The sequence below is a fragment of the Cyanistes caeruleus genome, chromosome 1 (assembly GCF_971803275.1).
Source record: "Cyanistes caeruleus chromosome 1, bCyaCae1.hap1.1, whole genome shotgun sequence".
NCBI classification, from domain to species: Eukaryota; Metazoa; Chordata; class Aves; order Passeriformes; family Paridae; genus Cyanistes; species Cyanistes caeruleus.
Window position 1 is genome coordinate 107047116 of NC_141701.1, and position 27861 is coordinate 107074976.

The 27861-nt window shown below is 37.1% G+C and overlaps 1 protein-coding gene across 2 annotated transcripts in view; it reads right to left on the reverse strand.

Annotated features, from left to right (window-relative positions):
• Positions 1-4485: 4485 nt before the first annotated feature.
• Positions 4486-27861, reverse strand: part of AVL9 (AVL9 cell migration associated) — a 41238-nt gene continuing 17862 nt past the window's right edge. For both annotated transcript variants that reach the window (XM_086848043.1, XM_023919398.2), the window contains exons 4-16: positions 26006-26077; positions 25017-25106; positions 24581-24647; positions 23899-23939; positions 22745-22783; positions 19220-19289; positions 18077-18624; positions 15075-15209; positions 14067-14286; positions 12568-12685; positions 11797-11850; positions 9835-9923; positions 4486-9025 (exon numbers count right to left, since the gene is read on the reverse strand). In XM_086848043.1, the coding sequence (XP_086704169.1) occupies positions 8931-9025; positions 9835-9923; positions 11797-11850; positions 12568-12685; positions 14067-14286; positions 15075-15209; positions 18077-18624; positions 19220-19289; positions 22745-22783; positions 23899-23939; positions 24581-24647; positions 25017-25106; positions 26006-26077 (1638 nt within the window). In that variant the 3' untranslated portion in view covers positions 4486-8930. The remainder of the gene's footprint in view (positions 9026-9834; positions 9924-11796; positions 11851-12567; positions 12686-14066; positions 14287-15074; positions 15210-18076; positions 18625-19219; positions 19290-22744; positions 22784-23898; positions 23940-24580; positions 24648-25016; positions 25107-26005; positions 26078-27861) is intronic.

The following is a 27861-nucleotide window of genomic DNA, read 5'->3' on the forward strand; positions in this document are numbered from 1 at the left end:
GATATGCTTCCATAATCTCAAATACTATTATCAGATAATTGAGAAAAATATATGTATATCGTGAGCTTGAGCATCTGACTTGTCTAAAGAATTAATTCTAGCTCTATAAAGTCTCAGTTCAGGAAAATTAGCTTCAGAAAAAAAAAGTAGTTATTGTTTCTAGGATGATGTCACAACTCTTTTGAAAGTATCTTCCAGTTACATTTGAACTACTTCTGGATATTCTACTTAAGTGCTAGTTATATAATTGTCAGTGTGGCCTAATTAAAGAACTGTGCTGCACTTACTAAATACTAATATCTATGTTGGTATAGTAATGCCATTAAAAGAAAAAGAAACAAATCCCATGGATCTACCTGTGGTAGGAAGGGTAGATCTTCCATTGTATGGTAACATGCTGGGCAAAATGACTGCAGGTTCAGTCAAGCTGTATGATGAGGTGCATGTATTCTATTTTCACTAACTTATACCTGTCTATTTAGAATACAGGTCTTCCAAGCAGCTGGTAGATTACCAGGTGTGGACTTAAGTTGCTGGGCTTGCAATAGGAATTGCCAGCCCTCATAGTGCGGGTCTATGTGGGGCTTTAATCAGTAAATGCCTCCACATTCTGTATTACAGTAACATTGGCTCATGTATATTACTTCCTGCTGCTGATGTATTTTTCCATTGTAAAACAAAGTTTTAGTGTGGATTAACCAGGTCTTTATTTTCTGTTAATTTAATAACAAGCATTACTGTAGTGTGATTGTGTATAGATATCCCTTAGCTGTCAGGTTTTTTACTTTGGGGGGGGGAAGCAAACTTCAGGAATATCCTGTGCTGTGTGTGCAGGAGAGCAGATGCCTAGTGCTGCTCTGGCATTAATCCCAGGAACCACTAGCAGTAGCGGGGTGCCGCCAACCTAACATGAACACAGGTGCTTCATGACAAACCTTACTAGCATGTTCAGCTGCATCATGTTCTGGCACTGTATTTTGAATGACATTAATTTATTAAAAAAGACTGAATCCAAAGACTGAGTGTGCTTTTTGGCTGAAATAAATAGAGCTGTACCACCCTCCCACCACATGCACACTTGCAGTGAGTAGCTTATTAAAGGCAGCTAGAAATAGTTAAGCTGCAAAAAGCCTGGAGATGAGTATGTTAAGTTGACTCTGCTAACTACTACTCAGCAAATGCTGGAAATTAGGTATTGGAAGTCAAACTGAGGATTACATAGGACTGGAATCCCCTGCTATCGTTTTTGGAAATTGGCACTTCTCCAGTCATGGTACAAATTCTGCACTGCTGAAAGCAAAGAACAGCAGGCATTGAGGAGCATTTTCTGTAAATTCAGAAGATGGCAGACCTATCTTCAGTCTTCAGTAATCAAGAGCAAATTTATTTACTCCATTGTCCAGACTGACAGTGGCTTTTCCTTAATTGTTTCTTATTGCAGTAAATACAACTGCAGCCTTCAATAAAGACAACACCTGTGTATTGTCTGGGCTAGGTCTCAAGGGGCTTTACAAAGTTTTGTCTTGTACAACTGTTAAAGGTTTTGACTAGAAAGGGGGCTTTAGATAAGAAAGCTACCTTATACAAAACTCTTCCTGATGCTTTGGCATTTTGCACCATGTGAGAATTTATGTGACTCATGAATAACAATGGCAAGCTACCAAATTTTTTTTTTATGAAGGTGACATAACTTGTTTGCATTTACCATTACATAAACTTTTTTTTAACACCTACATTTTTTAGATAAGAGGTGTTAGGTGACTCAGGAGCTCCTGCTGCTAGGTCTGTTTATATTGCTTTCATGTTGCAAGCCTGTGCAAGGGAGCATACATAAAAAGAAAGACAGAGATACTCCTTTATAATGCAATTTGGAGAATCACATACCTCAGGCAAAAACATGAGCTGTATCCAAGTGACTCCAGCCTGGATGGGCTGCTTAGTTCTGTGGCTCGTTCTCACCTCACCCTACTGTTATCAGGCTGCATTATGATTTAGGACAAGATGTTACTGTTTTAACTGCAGGTGATCTATAGCTAGTGAAGGAGCAGAGTGGGCTCATTCTGTTACTGAGAACTTTCATCTTGAGTTTAAAATCTTATGTGTAGTTTCTTACTGGAGGGGAAAAAAAAAGGTGTATTTGAATAGGAAATAAGAAATACTAAATAGGAAATACTAAATTGCAGTGTCTCTAAGTCACAGCTGCCTCACAGAACTTGGAAGAACTTACTTTAGCCATTTAGAAATATCTTTTGAAATACAGACAGCCTGCATGACTTCCTGCTTGTCTGTACCTTTCATTTTTTTTTTTTTCTGTAAATAGCCTGTCTGATGTGTTTTTCATGTGGCCCAAGATTATATAGTACCTTATATAAAATTTATTTGCTATTAATAATATGGCATTTAAAAACAAGACTAGTCAAGTGACGAACAGTTCTCTAGTGACTGCTAAAGACATATTAGTAGTTCATTTACACAACTAGTTGCTGAGCCAGTATTCATCCCCAAAGAAAAACAGCTGGCAAATGCTCTTCTCCAGTCTAAAGTCTTGCCTTGCATAATCCAAGAAGGAAACTGTGCAGCCAAAGCATTGTCATCTGCCTGGAAGTGGTCACTAGTGGTAGAATTAGAGAAAGACTCTTGCAGGAACAAAGACAACAGCTGAAAAAATTGCAGTTCTCATAAATAGAGCAAATATGATTAAAGCCTCCACAGAGATCTAACTATTGTCTTACTACAAAGCTTCAGCCTAATCTTAGCCTATTCAACCTGTCTGTGGTGTTTAAGTACACTTACATACAAGTTTCAATGAATCAATTCACTTCCTCAAGCTGCTACATTTGCAAAGATGTTTACCTCTTTTCTGGTATACCTAATATAAGTCAGTCCTACATAGTTTCAGTTTCCCTTACCTAAAGTAATAAAAAAGTGATCTGGCCTCTGCTAATTTTTAATGCATTCAATCATTTTTTGCAGTTGTTTAAATACATACATAATTGCAAGTTTTTGTGTAAAGGATGAGTCAGATCTGGGACAGTGAATTGTGCCAAGCTTTGCAGAGAACAGGATCAGACAAATACTTAAATTTTGGGGGGAAATAATTTGATAATATTTTAAAGATTATTTCAAGATTTAAAGCACTACAGTTTTTTCACAGTATTTCTCATTTCACTTCTCAAAGCGTCTGATAAGCTGCACAAGCACCTGCCACCTTGCAGTACAGCTAAGGGACACCTGTGGACAAACCTGCAGACCACTGAACTTATTAGCCAGGATAGTACTTTTCCTCCTTTGTTTCCCATTTCTAGCTACATTCAAGTTGTTTTCTGTTTTTTGCTCTGGATTCCTACATGAAAGGAGCTATAATTTAGGCAGACTCTGAGCCAGGCTCACTGTTAAAACCAGTTTCTTTCCACTTCATGCTTAACATCAGCCACACAAAGTTCTGTTTAGTTCCACTTTCAGAAGTATTTAAAATACCTCCCTCCTACAACATTTCTCATAAGTACAGTTCAGCAAGGCAGAGTTCTTACAGAGCCTATAAACCCAGAGGAGGAGTCTGAAGTGAAAAAAAATATGAAACCATTTCCAAAATTTAAGAGCTGACATATGCTTCTTTGGCACGTGACAAAATCCATACACACACAGATGTTTCAAAATGGCAAAGAAATTACAGGTCATATTAGGCAGTATTTTAAGCTCAGTGTTATTTTTTGCCACTTTCTGGTATGCCTGGACTTTAAAATTCTCCACTGTGTTTCTGTGTGCATTTCTTCAGATATGAGAGATCAACTGAGTTCCTTCTCCAGTATTTTCCATCTATTTCATACAGTATGCAAGTGAAATTATTTCCCCTATTATTTTTAAGATAAGATGACAGCTGTACATCTGCCTTCACTTCAAATAACTGTTCTTCCTTCAGTCTAAACATTCTTGCTTGATTATGCTCACCCAATCCAGAAAGTAATGCCACATTATTGGTGATCTGGATTCAGACAAAAAGAAAAGATTTTGTAGGTGTTCTCTGCTTCTATTAAGGCAAACAGTAATTGTGCTTTCATCAATATTAGTCAATAAATTCAGGGGTGGAAGCAAAAAAAAACCCAAAAAAACCCAAACAAATAAAACCTGACCTTACTTGATGAGTTGATTTTGAATTATTACAAGAGGAGCAATGTATGATTTAACAATTTTAACTCAAGGCAGCTAGAGTTCCAAGTTCCATCCCACCTGAGATTAAGCCACCTGTGTACAGATGTTATGCACACGTGATGTCAATTTTCAGGGAAAAAGGTAATCTGAGTAAGGGTCACTATTTAACTGACAGAAGTGATCCATTTCCCTAATTTTTTATGAATCCAAAGACTTTCTGATGCTTGTTAAAGAATGGGGTCAAGACCAGAAACATCACAGAAGTAAAGCTCTGTGCCTGCTTTTTTAAGTCAGTCCCTTCTCTAATATAGCATTAAAGACTCAAAACACCAGGAAGCAATTTGTCATACATCTTTAATCATAATACAATAATGTAGTGTTTCTCCCTTTAATGAATACTCTCCATGTTGCCCTTTTTAATGAAAACCAAATACCTGCAAGAAAGTGAAAATGCAGTGCATAAAAAGCATGATGTAAATTTATCTTTCAGTTTCTTTGCACAACTACTTGCACACCGTTGGAAAAACGTTAACAAATTTTAGGGAATTGCAACCATTCTCTAGACATAATTTTTGTCTAATTCACATCTAAACATTAGCCAAGGCAGTCAGTTTCCTCCTTCTGGAAAACCCATTCACCAAATCATTCTCAGACAGGTACAGTGACATCTGCAGTAGAAGTACTGAAGTTTTTAAACAGCTCACTATGACAGATGGATGTGCAGCAATTAATTTACACAGCATCTTGATTTTGACCAGATGTCACAATCCACAGAAACTACAAGTTAATTTGAAGCTAAATCTACACCAAAATTTTAGTTGTACTTGAAATTCTTACAGAAGTAAGAGAGGTCTGTGATCTCCTGAGGACTTCAATCAATTCACAACAAGCACCACCCCACAGGGAATAAAAAGTCACTCTAGAGCATCCTTTTGTCCTAAATTTGCAAAAAGCAGCATCCATAATCAGTTTGAATGGAAGACAAATTTCAAAAGGACTGCCAGTGAATTACAAGCAGCTACCAATATCAAAACCAGATCCCTGCAAGTGTCTTCTGGTGGAATTAATTTATTAGAATAATACAGCTTTCTGAGCAGATGGAACTTTAAAACAGGCTGGATGTGTTTTATTTTTCAAGCAGCACAAGAAAAATCGAATACATTACTTGTATGTTCAATTATCAAGCAATAGTTCCTAACTTAAAAAACTGCATTCACACCTTCACTTTCACCATTAAATGCCGCCACATTAGTTTCTTTGCTTAGTAATAATTTGTATGGAAATCAGAAGTTTGTTTAGGCAAAATATTATATTTAATTACAAAGGTGCTTAAAACAGAAGTACAAAGTCAAATAAGTGCAATGTACCAGAACACAGACCTAAAAATTCTAATTAAATTGTGACATTTGAGGAAACTGGTGTGAGATGTGTACAGGAATTAAGGTTATGACATAAAAATGTCTGAAGAAAGACGCTGAACACTTCAGTCAAATGAAATAAAAGGTCAGCAATACTTAAGTCTTGTGGGGTTTTGGGGACTTACATCTCATATTTATGCTCAACAGGCAGTTCCTCCAATGCTGCCACATACAAAAAGCTGAGGTTGATGCCTGTGATGAAAGTTGAGAGGTGTGCTATTGTGTTACCTGTAAGTCAATGTGTGCTGCATGTTGACAGCCAAAAATACCTTTGCAACATCAAATCACGACAGAGCTGTAACAATACCTTCACAGCTGACTGATTAGAGGCACTATCACCAATTCACTTAGGACCCATTGTTCCTTACAGTGCACAAATAGATGTCAGGACTTTTGAAATAGAAGTCGACTGCCTAAATCTTTCTGAATAATTAATAATGCCTGCGCTGGAAATATTAAAGGAGAGAAGAGGAAAATAACTTGCATTTGCATTGGATTTAACTAAAGAGGTTATAAGCATTATGTTAAGAAGAGAACTACATGAGCTCAGTAGAACTTCAATTAGCTGCATGCCTTCCTACAGCCCAAAAGTAAGCTTAAGCAAATGCTGGAGAGTAAACATAGATGTTAATGAAGACAACTAATTATGAAGATCACTTCATCTCCACCCACTCCTTGAGTCTTAATCACTGTTTAAATCTCAGTTTAAATCCAAGTCCAACTTGCTATCAGGGTGCCAGTTCTTAAAAAGACTGAAAAGTAACCTAAGTTTTTTATTTGGTCATTTGTAATGAAAGGAAGATATTCTTAATCAGGTTGTTTGTTTGGTTCCACAACAGAGACAGCTGGGACAGTGAGAAGAAGTCTGCAGAGAAATATCTGTCTGGTCTTCTTGCCCATAAGAGAAAAATTGTGAAGTACCACAACAGAATCACTGTACAAAGCAACAAGCAGCCAAAGAGGGCACCTCCTTCTGTCTTTCCTCAGATTAATCGAACAGAAGAAAAACAAACAAAGCTCAGCTTTCTAATACCCTTAGGCCAGCAATGGAATCTATGGGAATAAGGGGAATGCAGAGAGCTAATAAATTTGCCATATAAATTTGGAGCATTTGAGAATCCAACAGAGAAAACTCAGGTGAGGAGGTGACGAAGACAAGGATATTGAAAAGGGATCCTTGAAGGTCCTGCTTCTACAGCTTGTACACATAAATAACAACCACTTTGCCTGGCTTCTAGAACTCATCAATGTGAGCTCCTAAGCCTAAATCTACCTAGGCATGCCCTAAGTTGTTTGAGTTAGTTTTATAGGTACTTAAATCCTTTATGCACCTGTCTTCAGTCTTCATCACAACACCATGACCACTTATGTCCCAGAGTGCAGATAATATGTTGGTCATTTCACAAAAGTGATTATTCTGGGTTATTTTCTTATCTGCATGCTGATTCAGAAAGCTCTAGACACACCATGAATAAACAGCTCTAGTCTCAATTCACTGCATATAAAGTAATACCTAGTCTTTAAAAAGATACAAATGTCTATTACAGAGTTGTGGAATAAAACAGAAAAGAGCATCAGAAGTTTTAGGAGAGATACAAAGACACAAGGGGACCAGGAGCAATAGCTGCAGTTTGATAGATACATCTTAACTTCTGTGCCAGAAGCAATAAATTAGTAGAGCTTTAGTGGCCTTTTTTGCCCTCCTCAAATCGAACTACTCAAACTGGCTGTTTGCCTTTAGGTTTTCCACAGTCATTCTATCTATCTGTCCTGGGAAAAAAATTAAAGAAGGCTTTAAACCAGATCCCATGTTTTCAAATCACTGAAGCAAAAAAACTGACAACCAAGTTGCTGGAGAGTGACAATGTGATACAAGTTGGCTTTTCTATTAACTTTACAAATGCACATAAAGAATTAAAACATAATTTCCTAAAAACAGTTGAGTCTTCTTGTTTATCTCTTGTGCAGCTGCTGCATTTTATTTGAGGAATAGGAAATATTGGCCCCAGAAAAGAACATGGCAAAATGCTGACAGATACTGTTGAGGCAATAAACTAACAGCCTTTCGGTACAGAAAAGTTGGAACACTTGATAATGTAATGTATAAAATGTTAAGAGCAACATGTGGGGATGTCAGAAGGCATCTAGAGGCACACACATTGCAAGAAAACAGGAAATAATCTTCCTGGGAATCAAGAAATGTAGGAAGTGCAACACGCTTGCATACAGAAAACACCACATGCATGTTACATAGGAAATACAGCATTATGCCACATCTTTTCAAATAAACTATTTATTTTTTCACACAAGGATACGAACTGAGCTGTTCTAGGTACTCTCAATTCTAGTGTTACTTTCCTTATGAAGAAAGCAATTATCCAAACAGCACATTCCCTGAGTCGACACAGAAAATCCACATAGCTGATTTTCATTTGGAAGAGTCCTCACAACTTTACTGGGGGGGAAAAAACCCAAAACATGCAGAGTTTGCTATTGTGCTAGTTTTGGGTGGGTTTAGTACTTCATATGTATGCAACTACATTAATGTAATTATATCCTACCTTACAAAACTGTCTATGATCCAGTCCCAGTTTGGGAGAAATGCTTTGTAATTCTTTCCCTGAAGAGATCTCTCCAACTGGAATCCCATTCACGTCCCAGGGGAAAAACACAACCAAAACATACACAAAGGTATGAAGGCCTACTGCTTACATGAAAAAACCTACTGATTCTGCAACTGTCACACAGATTTGGAGACACAAAGAGAGCTAGATTCATCCAAACAACTCTACATGGATACAGGGGATAGAGGAAAAAAAACCCCTTGTCAGCCACAGTCTTACTCTGCACCTTGCTGATTTTCATTTGCAGGTATAAACATGAAAGTTCCACCCTTTAAGGGTTGCAGAGATTCTCTCAAATTCAACCTAAAAGAGGAGTTATTATTTAGATTCTGTTTATTTCTAACAAGAATTCACAAACATTTGGCTATCTGGATTGAAAAATAGAACTACTTTACATAAATATCTCCAACATCCAAGAAAATGTACAAATCTAAAGTCAAACACATTTGGCTTGCAACAAGCCCCGTTTGCTAATGTCTTGATAAAGGCTCAGTTTTAAAGAGAAGTAGTCATTTTAAATATAACCAATACACTGCAAATGCCATCCCATTGTATGGTGACACTCACCATTCTTTCTAGGGAGAGTGAATAATAACATTCCACATCTGCTTGCAAGCAACATATACCTTATTTTGGTCCTGGGTAGGTAATCTCCACTTTTACATTTTGGAGTGGTCTTTTTACAGCTCAGAGAAAGATTGCACCTGAAATAGTCAGCAGCATCCTGCCAAACCAGCATTTAGTCCCCAAGGCTTTGAGGTGAGTGTGTGAAAGTGGAAAACCATGATGACATTGCTGATTTTGCACTTGTGAAGGCTCCTCCAACAGACTGACCTGCAATACAAAATAAAGATCAATAGTGAAGTGTTATCTTTACTGAATTGCTCCAAAGAAATATTAAAAAAAAAAATAATTACACCATCAGTTGTCTGATTTGGGATTTAAAATCCAATTCCAGAGTCTGTGCCAGAAAATATGCAATGAACTTGAACACAGCAGCTCTGCAGAAATGGCCTACAGTGTCCTTTGCCTGGGAAGGCTTGGTAGACTTTGGGCTGAAGGCAGTCCTGACCAGAGTGCACCACAGCAAAAAGAAAAGACAGATTCCAACTGAATAAAAGAGAAAGTTAAACAATTTTTGGCACAGCTATTGCCAACCAACCATCAGACCCCTTAATGGATGAACTCCTATTTAACTCATGCTGCAAGATTATAATGTGATGATGCCATTGTTCAAGTGCAACAAGTGCTTTTCCAGAAAGTTACAGACTGCTGCAAAATCTGCAAAAAGTGACACAAGGACTTTTTCTAATCTCAATCAGCTTTGGATGGTTTTAGTCAAAGTGATATCAAAGTTGAGAATAACTCAGTGCAGAGGGTGGTTGAAGTATTTACCAGATTACATGGAATCTCTTACACGAACATCTCTCTTCCCATATTCACCTCCAGGCCACACCGGAAAAGGAATGTACACTAATTTCTTTATTTAACTGCTTCTCTTTCTCCTATTACACAATATACTGGGCCTCAATCAGCAGCTTTACCCTTCAAAATGTTGCTCTGACTTGTGCATGTTATAAAGCATGTTATGCTTCAAAAAAGATCCAGCATAGATGTAAACTGATTTTAAACGGATTTCTTACCTACAGCTTTTCCTGTTTGTACCACATTCCGGCTGGTAGAAACCATCACATTTCCAATCTTCTTTCCACGTTCACTGTTTTGCACTGAACTGAACAAGAGAGATACTGAAGGCTGTTAGTTGACTTAGCACTCCCAGGTGTAAATAAACTAGTGAAAGTATGTATTATTACACACAGATTTACATAGCATACGTATACACATATATATTGTTCACATATATGGCTGAGCCCAACTCCTGCATTCATCCTATCCACAGAGATCAGTTAGGCAATCAGTTAGGTTCAGAGGATGAAAAGATGCTGCCAGCAAGACAGGAAATCAAAACACCTAATGGCTCATTCTTACACCGCACACTTTAAACCTTTCGCAGACTCCATGGGGCTGCAAAAGACCTTTGAGATCATGGAGTCCAGCCCAGGACTGAACACCACTCAGTCAACCAGACCATGGCACTGAGTGCTATGTCCAGTCCTTCCTGAAACACCTCCAGGGACAGTGAATCCACCACCTCCCTAGGCAGCCCCTTCCAATGCTCAATCAATCTTTCCTAAACGTTTACCAAAATTCATTTATGATTAAAATGACAAAGTCAGATTTTCAGTAGTTTTGGGGATTCTGAGCCCTAGTACATAATCTTTAAACAGAAGAGCAAGAGTAACTGATTGGTTCTTTTTTTCTACATAGAACTGATTTTGTATCTTTGTCTAAGAATAAATTTTTGATCAAGGAGAGTATACAGTCATGCTTCTGTTAAACAAATGCAAGAAGATACATGATCATCATTTGGAAAGAAAAGCACAACAGCGATCAGTTCTACTGCACAAGTACAATGACTTGAAAATGATCTCATTTAGTTTTAGATTGTAACTTTCAAGTCCACATTTCAGTCTTTGCAAACCCATTAATGTGAAACCTAACAACACATCATGCCACATTGTCCTCCCACTTTCAAAATCTTCTGTGTAGATGGAAAAAGCAGAAAAACAGAATACACCAAAACCAAGTCTAGGCTCAGTTTGCAAAGGCAAGTAATTTTGATGAGGATCTGGTATTAAAGTCCCACCTGCAGAATAAAGGCACTGCTGAAAAAAATACTTATTATTATTATGCATACTAAGAACTACTGGTCCTTTTACACTGATGTCACACTACCCAGAAGAGTTAGTAACTCCCCTTTCAAACAAGGGGACAAAAACAGGCCAACATTACAGACACGTCTAGAGCTTTCAAATTAAGATTTTGTGGAAAGATCATCCATTAATAAAAGAGAGAGAGACTGTTGTTTTATAGTCAGCACAGCTAAGTGAGAAAAGAATCCATTTTTCCTGGTGCATAAACCCCAGGCTGAACTCTGGCTTCAGTGAGGGCTGAACAGCTACAGGAAAAATAAGTACCACTGAGTTTTAGACTTGAGCTTTAAAGGCAGCAGTTGAGATCAACTTAAGGTTCAGCCGAGTCTGGTACAATAAAACTATGCCAAACTCATTTGAAACTTGTAAGTTCAAGGAACTGAACCACATCTCACTAGGCATACAGTGAACTTCGAGTTTCAGAACAATGTTGTATTAAAAACCAGCTAATTAGAAAGGAAAAAAAAGCTATTTTCTCCTAATAATGAGACCTTAAGTCAAATCTCTGATAGAAGTTTTAACAGCTTTAGCTGACAAATTAAAAGTACAAAAGCCTTATAATTGCAATGCAAAAACTCAAGGCTGTATTATGTAAAGTACAACACAAAATAGTGCATTTGCCTTTTTTTTAAAAAAAAAAAAATTATTTATTTCAGCCAAATATCTCATCTTTAGATCTGGTGCTGTTTTGCAAGAGAACTTTGAGTATAGTTTCACAAAGATGGCCAGTTTGAATCAATACCTTGTTTAGTTCATGATAGCAACAGTTACACAGTTTTAGATATTTGACCACACTTCTAAAAAATACAAATCAAAGTACTATGTACTTACTGTGACAACCTTAACTTAACATCTGACACAGAGTACTGTCCCTGGAATGGATGGCTAGAAGAGGAGGAAAAACAAAAAAACCCAACACATTAATTTCTTTTTCATTATGAATCTGTAACACACAATTGTCAGCTGTACTCCCCTCTGACTTACAAAAAAAAAAAAAAGTTTAAAAAGTATTTTGCAGATATACTACTTCACAGAAGTCTGGGTTGCAGTGACTATTCAATGAGAGATTTCTTATGAACTACCTGAAAGGTGCCTTCTATTTACAGATGAGATATTAACAACCTTTTCACACTAAGTCCAAAAGCACCTCCTTCCAGCAACACATAGCAAATAGAAAACATCCCTTAAGTAGACAAAAAGAGCTTTGTAGGTCTAAGGAGAAACCTTTTTCAGACGATAGCAGCTGACAAAGTAAAAGCAAACAAAACTCCCTGCAGCAGAGCAATAATCCACACTAAACAGAACACATGCACAGCCAACAGTGGTACCAAGCCTGGCACTGTCAAACTTTTCAGTGAAAATACACACAAAACAGCCAGCTCCCCTCCATCCCACCAGTGACAGCCATAGACACAGCTACTCCCTGCACACCTGGAAGCAATTAATAAAAAGCAGAACTATCCGAGGACAATTCCTGAGGAATGACAAACTTTCTGTAGCTGGGACAGCTGACCATCAACTTGTTCAAATTACACTTCTCTTGACTCTTTCTTCATAAAACTACTGCCCAGAATTAGAATAAATACTACTAAGTTTCCTTACCTCGAATTTACCTCTGCAAGAGCTGGATGTTTGTTGCTATTCCATACTCTGTAGTTGTGGGTATTTTTCCAGGCAGTTACAAATGCTGTTCCGAAGTCTGACAAAATCTTTTCATTGTCTGATAAATTAAAATAAAGACAAGAATTTGAAGAAATTCATTAGAGATCTAATAACTACAAGATGAATTACTTTTTTTCTTGTAAGAAAACTTTCATTTTTCCAGGCTCTTATCAAGTAAATAACAATTAAAACTCCAGTACTAAAACCTGGGTACTTAAAAAATGTTTTTTTATTTTAAAATGTCAAAAGCATACAGTACCAAGACAAGAGGGGAAAAAATAGCCCAAAAATTTACTTTTCTTATTTTTAGTTAATTTATAAAGCTCTAAGAGCTCAACTGTGAAAAAAAAAAAAATCCAAATATACATATCTTAACTTTTTCTCTGGGCAATGACAGAAAAGGGAACAGAATGGCCACATCGCAACCAAGAACAAAAACACAATTTGCACTGGTCTTGGTAATATACATTGGGCTTTGCTGTACTGCTATTACTCATTCAAGTTTAGTAACTCCCAAATCCATTCCAAAACTGCAATAGGAAATACTGTGGAATAAACTTTATCATAACAACAACCCCTTTAAAACACTGAAAAGTATAGGAAATAATTTAACAGCCAGCCAGTTAAGTAGTATGAGTTCCCAGAAAACCCTGATATTTCATATCAATCTGGTAATCCTCATAAAATATTAATTTTGTCACGCCAAGAACTTGGCATCTTCCAGACTTTAAAATCAGGTTCTCAATCCCATGTTTTCTCACTTATACCACAAAACAAAGTCTGAATTTAATTGGTGTGAATAAAGAAAAATCACTATGAAAATGAAGTTAACAGCGTGAGTGCAGGACAAACTAAACATTTTCCACAAATTAAAAACACTGATTATTTTATTTGTATTCACACAAAAGGTTGGAACATAGAGAATTCCTTCTGAGGTAAAGCAAAAAATGTTGAGCTCCAGGAAAGAAAAGCTAAAAAGCCTGTAGATTAAACTTTTCACATATGTGAATCCCTACTTAGAACCATGGCAAGAAGGGAAAAGATCTGGAACAGTCTAGCAAAACTTCCTGATGACAGATGCTTAACTTTATGCCTTCTTGAATCCAAGTAGATTCCCAAAATTAACTTCAGGTTGCAACACAGTCTAGAAGACACTCAGATTTGTAAGTCTCATCACATACAGTGATGAGGAAACTACTTATGAGGAAAACTCAAATCAAGGAGAAGAAGACATTCTAATAAGTAAGTGTCTGTAAGACTGTGAACTAAGGATTAACAAGTAGCTTGTCAAGAAATAACAAGGATAGCCAAAGACAACTGAAAAAGCAGCCTAAAATGAAGCTTTAGGTAGAAGGAGATCCACTGACAGACCACACATCGACAGCAACAGAACAAATGCTTGACATGTCCACCCTTATCTCCATCCCTAGATAAGGTACCTGGTTGCAGCACAGCAGCAAGCAGTGCATGAAGATAAGCACTGAACTGAGCCCTGATCCACTCATCTCCTCCTTCCCATCCAGTGCCATCAAGGAACACATCATCTCTGTTCTCAGTTACATGCTTCACCAAGTAATCTGAAAATCTTAGGTCAGCAGTTGTTGGGTTCAGGATCTTCCGCAGTTCTGGATCATGGATTTGCACCTGAGCATCTTCTATCTGTTTGAAATAATTCCAAGGGTAAACATTTATCTAAATAAAACTGCTTATACAAACTTACACTACAACATATTGCCACCTAAATTTAAATCCTCATTCCAAATACCAAGAAGAAACAAATGGCCGAAGAAACAATGAACTAACTGTTCTCAGAAAGTCAGATAGTGCTCTGATTTATTCAGAATTTGATCATTTCCCTGCACACAGTAAAAGCTGTTTATTTGACAGGATTTGGCAGAAAGTTTGGCAGTGGAAGTATGGTGCTCTTTGATTACCATCTCTTAATCAATTAAGTTGATTACCTATAGGGAACCATCTTAGGTTACCAGATGCTGATTATATAGTTGTGTCTGCTAGAAGTGACACAGTGGGGGTTTTAGATACTGTGTTTTTACCTTCCTGATTAAATCTGATGGAAGTCAAATAAGTACCTGTATCTGATTCTCATCTGCAAGCACTTATTTTTGAAGACCTCACTACAAAGCCCAGAAAAAGCCCATTACATGAAAAATTAAATTACATACTAACACAAAAAAAATTAACAAGTGCCCTTGCAAATTCAAATATTAGATACATATAAAAACATGGACAATAATTTTGCACAGCTTATCTAATCCTGTCCTCTCAAGTCATAGAAATTTAACAATCTTCTGCAGTTGAGAATTTATTTTTATTTATATGGAAGGGATTCAAAATTCAGGCATGCAAGTGAAACTGGAAAGCTACATTTAAAATAGAACCTCAGCTCCCCCCAGCTTTCCCCCCAGCTCAAATGCCAAGATCCATACTTCCACAATTGCATCACTCAGGTGTTTCTGCTGACGGAACAGGATATTGGTAGCTCCCGCAACAAAGCCGCGGACTGTCACATCCGACAGGAGATGATGCTGCTGCAGCGCCATGTACGGCAAACAAAGGTACCCCTGGAACAACAGAGACATTCATAGAAATAATTTAAAAAAAAAGTCCCTGCATTCAAAGGTTTTCCTAGTACAAGCCAGCATATTTCACCCGGAATGAACCTTGGTTATTATAGTTTCAGCCACAGTCATCTGTTGTTTTGCTACATGACATTTGCAAAGCGAAGCCACCGGATTCCACGTGAATTAAATTTTTCAAGAGATTGTGTTGCCTTTCAGTCTCAGGATTGAAACTGAAATCCAAAGCCAAGGACAAGAATTAAATGTGTTTGTAAGGCAACAGAATAAGCAGTATGACACCAATAATAAGCAGCAAGAATGAGACCTCGTGTCAGCTCAGAGACAAGAAGCCCATGGACATAAGGATTCATCTCTCCAGTTGCCCCCATGATGTCTTCTGGTAGTTGTGAGGCACATAATGCAGGAAAGCTGCAGACAGCTATCCACATTTTGTGGGTGGAGATTTCCAGACACCAGAGATAGCAATCAATTTTTGATAAGTATATGCAATCCTGCTTTAAGAGGGAGCAGAACAGAAAGCAACCTAGTGTGCTTTTTAGCCATGGGTTTTAGCTTCAGGGTTGTAAATTAATCTAGTATCCTATGCTCCAATTAAAAAAAACCCCAAAACATTCTGAAAAAAGGCTTTGAGTTAGACATTGAGGGATTACTGAGAGGCAGATGTAGGTAAATTTCTTTTTAAACATAGGATCAACATATCCTTAACATGAAATCCCAGCTGTTCAACAGCGTAAAGCCCAAAGCAATTTATTCACTAGGGCTAATGGCACATTGGACAGAAACAAAGAGCACACACACTTTATCACCCAGTACATGGTAATTGGAAACATATGGAAAAAAGGAGCATAACTACTCCCTTTTTGTTATATTAGACACAGGGATGGCCTTGGAGATGACAAGCACTTATCAGCAGGAAACAAATAGCCTGTGTCAAAGGAATGACAGTGCTTTGAAATAAATCACAAACCTAAAATGTAAAGTTTTCAAAAAATACAGCTTAAGAAACAGGAAAAGGAAGGTTTAATTACTGTATACTAAAGTAGCAAAGTCTGGGAAATCTTTCACTATGTGAAGTATCAAATGCCAGTTTACAAATGCACATTTGTAAGTACAACAACTTCTATTTGAATAAATAAAAGAATTATTTAATTCTTTTTTAAAAGAGTGCAAATGAAACGACTATTAGATCTTACAGAACTGGTACTAAAGAAACAAGTACCACAAGCTATTTTCCCTTATGCTCCAGGTGTATCCAGGTGTACCTGGATAATGTATTATGACACCTGGTAAAACCTCCTCCCATTCAAATTTGTCGGATTTATTAGTATTTCCATGGCATGGCATAAAACAACCCTGAGTTAACAGCTCTGAATCAGAAGTAAACTTTCCCAGTAAGTGGTTAAAACTGTAACTTTGAATCAGATTTTTCTGCTAAATCAGACATGCAAAGCTTTTTCTGCTTTAATTACACTGGCTGAACTCAAGTGAAAAGTGCCTTTGTGAAACAGAAGGTAAACATGCAGAAACTGTCAGCTTCCTTAAAATTCTTTTCCATTTGATGAGCTTAGCAGCAAACAAAAGTTTGCACTTGGAGGTTCCCTGATCAATTTTTTCTTGCTTTCATCTAGTATTTTATTCTTGCTTTCCATCTAGTATTTTCAAAGAACTAGACTAAATACAACTTACAGGCTATAGTGCACATTAAGCAGATCATAAGGACAAACATCAAATGCAGATCTTTGTTGAAACAGCATTTCTAATGGTGACATGAAGCAATACAGGGCAATGACATTTGAGCTGCTCACTTGGGCCCACACAATGTACTGTTTCCAATGAAAGCTACAGTGAGAAGCTTAAAAACAATCATAAAATACAATATTCTGCAAGGAAATGCAAATAAACCCCTGCAAAGGAAGAAAAAACACTTTGAACATCAGCAGCTTGAGGAAATAAATCTGAATCTTCTACTATGTGAAAGTGGTCATAAAGACGTTTATTACACTAAAAACAAAACAATGAAATGTATTATATAACTTCTTTTATTGATAGCAGTAGCTTTAAAAAGGATACATTTTACCTGGTTTTTATGTGAAATGAGCCCTACTATGCAGCCCTGCTTACCAGACTTACTGCTTGTTATTTGACTATGCCTATCAGAGTCCTTAGAGATTCTGGAATAGCTAGAGTTCAGTTAGGTATCAGTGCAAGCTTAAAATTCAGCAGCTAAGCACCATGCACAGAGAAAGAGACACAAACAGAAAGAGTTATCATGGAGAGGAGAGTGAAATTTCATCTGACATATTTTTTTATGCCTGCATATATGTATATATATATATATGTATATATATATGTATATATGCATTTATATACACATTTTGTGCATAGATACACATATACATTTAAAAATACATATATAGCTATAAATTAAAAGAGGAAAACATAGATTTAGTGTCAGCAAAGCTAGAGCTTTCAGAGTCTTTGTTTAGATTAAGGTATCTAAAGGCTTCTGAAATACTCTGATCTGGCCCTGTGTAGGTTAGATCACCAATTCCTCAGAGTAAAAGAAAACTGTAGTTTCTTCTACATACAATTTATTAACCACAGTGGGGCTGCAGGTTACCACCATGCAAAACTGAAAAAAACCCTGCAAATTCTATTAAAGTATAGGTATGAAAGTAAAATGCAAATAGGCATGTGCACAACCCTCTCAGGCCTTTCCCCCCCCACTAGGAGAGGCCATGCTAACATGTTTTGTAGTCCACCTGGAGTTCAGTAACCAAAATTATTACCTACTTCAGGGAAAAAAAAAGTCTTTATGAGTTACCAGGTACCACAAAGAACATACTCACCTTTGTGAAAATAGCCAGTGGCATCCCATACTGGTCCTCTTCCAACCCAGACACCAGTCCTTGAACAAGCACTGTGTGCCCTGTGTTTGCCTGGGGCTGCACAGTGATGGGAAGGCCTTCGGAGCTCATGCTTTTGCTCCGAAGATTTTCCGCCTGTTCTGATGCTGGATTCTCACGTTCTCCTTCTTTCAAATTAGACTCCTCCAAAATGCTGGGATCTAGGGTCTCCCAGTCACTTTCTGAGGATGCTGGAGAAGCACGGGAAGGAACTTTCAAGCGCTGTACGGTACCATTGGAGGACTGAGCGCCATTGCAAGTCTTCTCAGGTTGGGAGAAAGGCACATTTGCTTTTTGACCTTCCAGTGAATTATTTCCTGCCATCTTCCTGTCTCCCTTTCCCATTCCCAAGTTTCCATTTGAAGCATCAGCAGCAGACACAGAAACATAGTCATCTAACCGTGGTGTATTTTCCTGCAAGCCAGCATCCTCTGATATGCTCTTTCTTGGTCTGTACTGTGAGCAGTCACTAAGACCATGTTCAATCATACCTGGAAAGAACAGCACACACTAATATCTCAATTGAAATGTAAGTGACTTTTGTGGGGGGAAAAAAAAGTGCTCTTGTGTACATAGAAGGAATAACATATTTTAAAACACTACTCTGGGGAGGCAGCAGTGTGTTAAAAAATCCAAACCCAAACCCTACACTCTCTCTCCTAAAGAATCTGCCTTAACATTTTGCTTTAAGAAGACTGGTTAGAAGCTAATGATTAGCACGGTTAGGGGTTATGTTTGGTTTTTTTTTGGTTTTTTAAGAGCACATGTGGAAGGAAAAGCTGGTATTTTGGGGTTTTAAGGAACTCAACAGGAATGTGTTACTCAGGGGGCCCATCTATGTTACCAACAGGAAATACAGAAAATCCAGTGGCTCCAATTAAGCACAAGAAATAACCCATAAAGTGCAAGCAGTAAGTGTTAGGAGGTGTGTGCATAGTACATGGACATGCACACAAGTCACCCATTTTTCAGGCAGCATATCAACTTATCTTTCTTATCACATGAGTTGATTTCCAAGTGACAGCACAACCTATCTCAGTTATCACCAGAAAGCATATAAAAAGAAGTTCAAACTTCTCTTCTTACCAGGAAAGAGTGACAAGACAGTCATCAGAGCTCCCACCAATCTATTTACAGGAGAAATATAAAACAGCACCTGGTGGCAGGAGGAAGGGCAATGGGAGAAAGAGAGAATGCAAGAGAGGAAAGGGGGATTAGAGAGGGGAGAATGAGAAAAAGAACATTACACTTATGCATGACAAATGACACATGCAAACTATTCAAGGCACTGCTTTTTATGTTATATTAGAAAGTCTGCTTATAAACAAAACTTCCTACAACAGTTCAAAGTAAGTATTTAAATATGTCTACAGAATCCTTATAAAATATTTGTGATACATGTTATATATTTATGTATATATACACATGTGTTTGTAACACACTTCTCAGTTATTCAGAGTTTTCTACTGTTATTTAAGATTTTTTTTTTTCCAAATTGATCCAATTACTGAAGAACTGACAGAAAAAAGTTGTTCCTGGCATGCTGCATAAATTCTTGGTCATTTCTAGCACATTAAATTCTCTGTTATAAATCAAAGAGGCCAAATAATCTCCATTCCAGAACCACTGATACAAACCTATGCAAAAACATTTCTTTTAAAGAGATTCATTAAGGATATGTAGATAAATGAAAAACAGGATAAGTGCTGCATGCATTTTTTACAGTAATATTCATATGTAACAAAAAAGATTTTTTGGAAACAGAAGACATGAGTGATACTACCTTTGGTAATGCACTTAAGGCATAACATGGGAAAACAGAATCTACTTAATTAAATCAGAGACACTGGAATTAGTAAATTAGTCAGGAATTCAAAAGGGGGTGTCAAAGGCTAGCAATGAAAGAAGAAACAGAAGCCAGACTGAATATTACTACTGGAATTTCTTCAAAATAGGTCCTTGGGGAAAAAGGGGGGGAAAGGAAAAAAATCCAAAACCCACAAAACAAAATCAAAACAATCCAACCCCAAAAATTCCCCACAAAAGTAAACTTGTTTAAAAATGCCATTTTTATATCCTTAATTAGTGCAATACCTGTAAAAAAACATACGTGAGCATTAAGAGGAATCAAGAATGCAAAGGAATACAGAATGATCTAACTTTATGACTTTGCAGTCCAGTTTTACAGGCATATGATGTAATTAAAAGTGCAAGCTTGTGGATTTAGTCTTAATAAGAGACTTCTGCTCTAAGAAAGACAGACACTTTAGAATAGAATGGTGAATAATAGCTCATGTCCTACTAGTATTTGCCAGTCTACAAGCTAGTGAATTGATGGAGCAAAGAGAAAGACCTACACAGCCTTAATGCAGGCCAAATGATATTTAATGGTACCTCAGCTGAAAACAGACTATGTATATTAACCTAAACATACTACAAAGAAAAACTGTACAAGATAGGTGAATTCAAATTGCAACAACCACTGAAAAAGCCTGATGAGAAGAACATCTGTGGAAAGTCTTGGTTGTCTGCAATAGGAGTAAAAATACCTAACTTTAAAGACGCTGCTTTATAATGTATGTATGAAAAATGCATGATATAATAGCACTGAACTGCAACAGAAAGCCTATGATACTCCCACAGGTTTAGATTCTCAGACACCATGCATTCTTAGCCAAGCTTATTTTTTGGCCTACAGAAATAATTAAGCCTATAAAGAAGTACCTTTTTTAAAGAAATCTATTCCAGTCTAGGTTTTTGTTTGGGCAAACCACTTACTTAAGGTAAATACTTTTCTCTATTTGTTTCTTTGGGTCCCTCTGCCATCTTTCTGTCTATAAGGATGCACAGCTCCTTACCCTTCCCAACCCCACTACATGTCCCTCAGCATTTACATCAGCAAACTGGGTGGTCCTGGCAGCAGAAATGGAAAGGATCACCATCTGGAAGTAGTCTTTCAGCCTAATAACAGCTGAGAGGTGAAAGAAATTCTTTTAGCCTGTGGAAAAACATCAATCGAATTGCTACGGATTAAAGGAAATTAGTCTGTGGCATTTTTCAGATCAAGAAAAATTGGCATTACGAGTGGCTTCTTGCATATTATATTTAAAGTCTTTGAACATACAGATTCCCACAGTTATTCTGAAACCATAACATTTGCCAGAAAACAGGCAGTGCCTGAAAACCAAAACTTTCTTTTGAAATTGCAAGTGTTGTCTTCCTGTCAGAGCTTAGGGGAAAACAGACACAAAGGAACCTGCAGGTTTGTTCCATAAGCATTCAGATACTTTGAAAACAATTTCATATGTCTGAATAATGTGAACACGCTAGGGAAATACTTCCTCTCCTCTCTTCCTGTGCATTTGTGTCTTGTGGTTTAAGCAGTTTCAGAAAAGAATTGTAGCTCAGTGAAGTATTTTCTTTGTATATGTCCAAATGCTGAACTGATCTGGTGACCCCTACTGTGCCATAATTGTATTTTCTCAAGTGTACCTTTTGCATAGCCTTGAATATAGGCATCTATTCTTATATTCTCATCAACAAATACTGAGAACAGTCAAGGTATATCTAACTTACAGAATTAAGTGACAACTGCAAATGCTTCAGAGAAGCTGATACATCTATTTTAAAACTGAATAGCATATTTACTGCCTTACAAAAGATATCTAGGTCTCAGATACAGACTTAAAAAACACCTCCACAACTGTTTTGATAACTTATAGATTAAATCCTACAGACTTTCCAGCTGCAGCTAACAGGAAATTCTAATGCCTTCCAAGTACTCTGAAGTAGCTGGGTTTTAGCAGGTCTGCTGAAGAAAAAGTAGCATTTGGGAAACTGAAACAAAGCTTTAAATAACATTTTTAAACAAAAACAAAACAAAATCCCTGCATAATTATGTCTGGCAGCTGATACACAGTCATTTCACTCGAAGTTCTTGCTCTAGGGCATTAATATGAACACAGAAGAAAACAAATGTCTCAATTTCACATCTGCTTTCACATTTTGCATATTACACTTAAATTACTAAAATAGCATGGCTTCTGAGGCAGTAAGATAGCCCAAAGCAAGCACTGGGCTCTAGAATTCAGCAGTTATTAATTTATAATCTGAGTTCAGGCTGACCTAACAGATACAGATATCGCTCTCTTCATTGTCTCCTGCAGGTGGAATTCATGTCTGAAGGACACTTCTAGCACTTCTTTCCTTTGGTCTATTTAAAGCCTGAACCAGAAGTTTTATTGAATCTCTGTAAAGCTGTTAAGCTGCCCTTTTAGGTACCCATATTTCCTATCAGTTCCTCCACAGAGGTACCTATCTGCATGATGTTTATCCTGTCCTATATTTTACAGTAGGTTAAGTTTCTCTGGTCATATTGCATCATATTTTACCTACTCTGGCTGGGACAGCAACTAAAGAAGCAAAGTGAGGACAGAACAGAAGTAGATGCAAATTTATAGGTCAACACACAGTAGTTTCTTTTAGCCTAATAATCCAATTTATATATTGATGCACGGTTGTTGATGTGACTTCAGATGCTTCTATTTTATAGATGAAAAATGTTTACCAGCTGCATTTCTATTTAAACTGCCTCTGCTTACAAAGAATTACCTTTTTCTCTAGAAGAATCAATTTAAAAAGGATCAAGACCTGAAAAAAGTAGAAAGAAAAAATACAGTGAGTGAACCACTGCCATTTTTCAAAAATAATGTGCAAGCATAATCTCTTATTCATGGTTTTGTTTTAATCACTGCAGAACAATCAAATGACCAAAGGCATTTGACCAGTGAAAACAAATGTTCTAACACCCTTTCTCCACCTGAGCATCCATTCAGAAATAGCATGAGATGAAAAAAAAACAAAAAACAACCAAAACTTCGATAAACAAGAACAGTGTAATTTGAATCATACATAGCTTAGCAGAAAGAACATGTTGTGCAAGTCCAGAATTTTGAAAAACAATAAACTGCATAAATATAAGATTTCCTACACAGAATAACTGAAAAAAAAATATCCAGCAAAATAGCAGGAACAGTATCCACTTCACCCAATTTTATGTTATCTACAGATGAGGCATCTAGATCAGAAGTGGCTGTCCAGACTCTCTACACTTGAGGAAAAACACAGATGCTTCTGGGTAATGATTGGCAGACATCTGAAGTCAAACAAAAATGAGTTGTACCCCAAAAATCTACTAAGCAGGTGCACCATGAAATTCAGATTCTCAGAGTTGTTTCCTTGATGCATCTCATTTAGTAAGAGATTCTAAATGCTATTTGTACTTTAGTTATAGGATATACATTCAATTTGAACAGAAATTAGGAAAAAGAAGAAGAGGTCCAAGTCTCCTCAGGTGCTATGATGGCAGGAGCTACTGAATTTACAAAACACAGGGAAAATGCTCCAAGTTGTGTCTGTACAGACTTTAGCAGCAGTTTTTTATCACATTCATTGAACGAGAAACAGGGAATAGAAACAAGGTCACAAATAAGATAGCATTTGGGACAGGACTAAAAAATGTCACTCAAACCTAGAAATCTCCAGGAATCCCTCAAGACTAAAAAAACTCCTTAGTTTGGAATGTGCTTTCACCGAAGTTAAGCAGGTAGAATGGGAGGGAAAATTCAGGAGGCTGTAACCAGCAGTCCTTAGGAAACAGTCTTCTTACTCCCAAGCTCAGGTACATCTAAATATTCTGTTCCTCACAAAGCATTTTACTCCCCAAAACAGTGCAGTCCTTTTTATTTCTAGTAGAGAACGCCTACCTTGTGTCTAAAATGGAGAACAAGATCCCGAGGAGACAGACCTGAGGCACCAAAAAGAAAGCAATTATTACAGTTCAACAGCTGATAGGGATACTGATTTACTTCTTTTTCTCTACACCATTTTTTGGTGTGAGGGAATCCATTATGGATTCTGTGTAAACCTGGTTATTTTAACAGCAGAATTCATACAATTTCCCACCCCACCCCTCCCAGCAGGAGCAAGAATTCATCGACAATAGAGATGATAATAACATGAATAGTTGTGCTGTTGGCTGCCACGCAGCATTAAGGAAACACTGAGGTAAATACTACACTGTGCATTCAGAAAACACAGGGTCAGAACTGAGTGGTGAGATATACTGAATAACAGATAGATGCAAGCTTAAATAATTTGATGGTGTGGCATGCTCAATCTAAAAATTAAGAAGGTACTGTTTACCAAAAGCAGATGAACAGCTGCTAGCCAGACTTTTAGGTCAAGGAGTAATACGGCTTTCAACCTGAAACTAACTCCTATTATGAAAGGAACACTACATTTTCCATTTATTTAAATCCATTAATAAAGAAATGCAGACCTCTGGTGCTTAATCTGTTAATGCACATAAACAAATTACCTCAGGAGAGGCATGTGTTGTTTCGTGTAACATCATCTCTACTGCCTTGTACAAAACAAGTCACTTACCAAGATAAACTTGTGACCCTTCTAAAGAGGTATTGCCCAAGGAACTATTCATATGATCATAAAGTTCCTACAAAAGTTAGAACAAAGGCAAAAAAAGAAACCCAGAAGGTGTTAATGGCACACAGTCACACAAAATCCAGAATAAATTAAATTTGCTTATTCAAGGATTTCAATGGCTTATTCCAGAAGGAAAGCAGAATTTTACTAACAGAATCAACAGAGATAGAGACTACCAACTACACTGGTATCTCATAACAAATTAGAAAGTTGGCTCTCTCTCAGATTAGAGTAGTACATTTAGTTCATGTTAAAGTGTTACAGGAGCTGAACAACTGAATGACTTATGCAAAAGGAATATTTGAGCACTAAATTAAGATAGTAAAGTTTGTGGCCATACACTGGAAGCTGCTGTGTGTGGATTTTACTGGAAAGTTACCTTTAGAATTGAAATTTGTGAGAAGTCTTTTTCTTCAAAATATGCATGTGTGATGAGTTGCAGCTTTGCCTGAAGTAACCCATACAAAGGCTTGGAAGAAAAACAAACACAAAAGCAAGTGAATAAAACTATTTAGTCACGTATTTTGAACTTTAATCTTCTTCCATGCTTATCTTGCAATACTGACACTTTATTATACATAGAGTTCATGGATGAGCAGTCCTCACTGGCTAACTCCCAGCACCTTTCTCCTGTGCTCATTTTAAATGATCACAATTTTTTTTCCTCATTAAACACCTTTCTGGAAAAGTAGTTGCTTGCTTTATAATAATCATAAATTTATAATTTGTACATAATAGTAATAGCTCTGATAACAATTCTTTCTTCAGCTTTAAGCGCAAAAAAGAATTTGTATTCCCTGCCTGGCGACCAGCAGCTTTGGATGAATAGCTATATAAGATACATCTATGTAGGTATATATATAAATATATAAAAATATATAAATATATAAAAATATATAAATATATAGAATATAGAAATAAAAGACACCTCTTCAAAACAAGAATATGCTGTATGTGTGGCTAGCAGAAAACCTCCCTCACAGTTGAAGGTAGTAGCCACTCTCTCCAGCTACTGTGCTAGATGATATTTGAGGCCCTTTCCAACCCTACCCATTCCATGATTATACTAGCCAAACTCCTCGATTCTACCACATGAAATTGAGTTTGTAGCATTTAAGAAGAATCAGAAGTGCAAACAGGTATCCATGCATGACGATAGGTAGATGCTTTTCAAGTTACAAGCAGATACCACTAATCAAGGCAGCTCACTCGAATGCCACAGCCTTCCAATTCAATTTTACTCCAGTATTTTGTTACTCTGCAATGGCTAAGACAGATATTTGAAGCCAAATGTTCCGAATAAGAATATGGAAGAACAACTGTTAAGGTTACCTGAAGGTGTTTTGGGAGTTAAACAATAATTCTTACCAGCTGACTAAGAACACAGACACTCTTCTGTACAGTTTCTCGGGTGATGTCTGCTTGCCGTACTTTTAATGCCTAAGAAATAGAAATATTACAGTGTTTTTACCCAAAAAATTTCAAAAATAATTCTTTCCCAAGTTTAGTTCCCACTAGCCCCCTATTTAAGCAAAATCCTAAAAATGGCTATCTTCAATGGTGGAATATCCAAACTGTGCAACAGTATGCTCTTATGTTTTCACAAGGGATAGACTGGGAAAGAGGGGCACAGGTGTCATCCCCTATGTTAAGGAATGGCTAGATTGTGAAGAGCTGCCTCTGAGAAACAGCCACAAACAGGTCAAGAGTTTGTGGGTAGAAATCAAGGACAGCACCTACAAAGGACACCAGGCTGTGGTCTACTACAGGCTGCCTGATCACAGGGAGCCTGTTGACAAGGCCTTGCTTCAACTAAAGGAAGCTTCACGTTTGCAAGCTCTCATCCTAACGGGGGAATTCAACCACTTCAATGCTGGCTAGGAAAGCAATGAGTCTGTGGATGCCCCATCCCTGGCAGCTTTCAAGGCTAAGCTGGATGGGGCTTTGAGAAACCTTGTCTAGTGGGAAACATCCCAGCCCATGGCAGGGAGTTGGAACTAGATGATTTTTAAGGTTCCTTCTAACCCAAACCATTGTATAACAATTCTATGATTCTACCTAGTAAAAAACATCATAACACTGACATGTCAGAGCTGTATTCTCATCTCACTGTGTCCAACAAAGATCCAAATACAACTGTGATGATTGGCAAAACCCTATTTAAAAGACACTAGCGTGAGAAAAAGGCAACAGCCTGGAAAAGGAAATGGCATTTTAACTCAGGGGAATGTACAGGAGAGAAACGACAACACATCACTTGCTCTTCTCTAACATCATCAGTGAAAATGGACCAGATTAAAATGTCTCTGCCTAGAAATTGTTTGTTTCATACTTGTGCATCTTTTTTGACTCATCCATAAAATAAAAACTTATCCACAAAATAAGTTACATTCTCAGCCAGAACAAATGGTCCCAGCACTTTACAGCAAACCTAGAAATGGTGAGGGCAGAATACACACAAATGATTCACTTAACTGTACAAAACAGAAAATGTATGGACTGCAGCCCACACATCAAAAAGGACAGATGGAGAGAGTGCTAGAGCTGTCATATGAAACACGTTGGGTTTTATTCTAGTTGTTCCAAAGAGTTCATTTTAAACATCTATTTATCTTCTTAAGTGGTTACTAAAAAGCATAAAGTGGAATCAAGTGCACAATAAACTAGAGTTATTGCATAGTTAAATACAGCAAGACTCTAAATCACAGAATACAGTGATGGCTGGTGCAAAAATAATGAGTGAATGAAACCAATTTAGTTGGAATTTAGTTCAAAATAAATTGAATTAAAAACTGCATGTGCAAAATTTCTCCTAGAGCAAGAACAGGAACTTGAAATATAATCAAGATGTAATTAACAGAGAAACAGAGTACATAAACGAATCATATATTCAGAGGTTGTAAATTAAAACAAACCCACATGAGATTCCAGATTCTTGGCAATTCACTAAAAAAAAAGTAATTTTAAAATAAATTTGTAATAACTTCTCAATTCTAAGTGCATAGATCATACTACCATTACTATTTTTGAAAACATGGGATGATTTGAATAGATCTAGTACTTAAATTTCCTCAGTGTGATCACGTGCAAACCATGGCTCTCCTCAATTTTTCAGTTTTACTGCTAAAGGCTGGTATCACTAAGCAGCTAGCATAAATGGGAGGATTCAAGTCTACTCTGCAAGAGTACATTTGGCAAAGGAAGTAGGTGAAGAGAAAGATCCC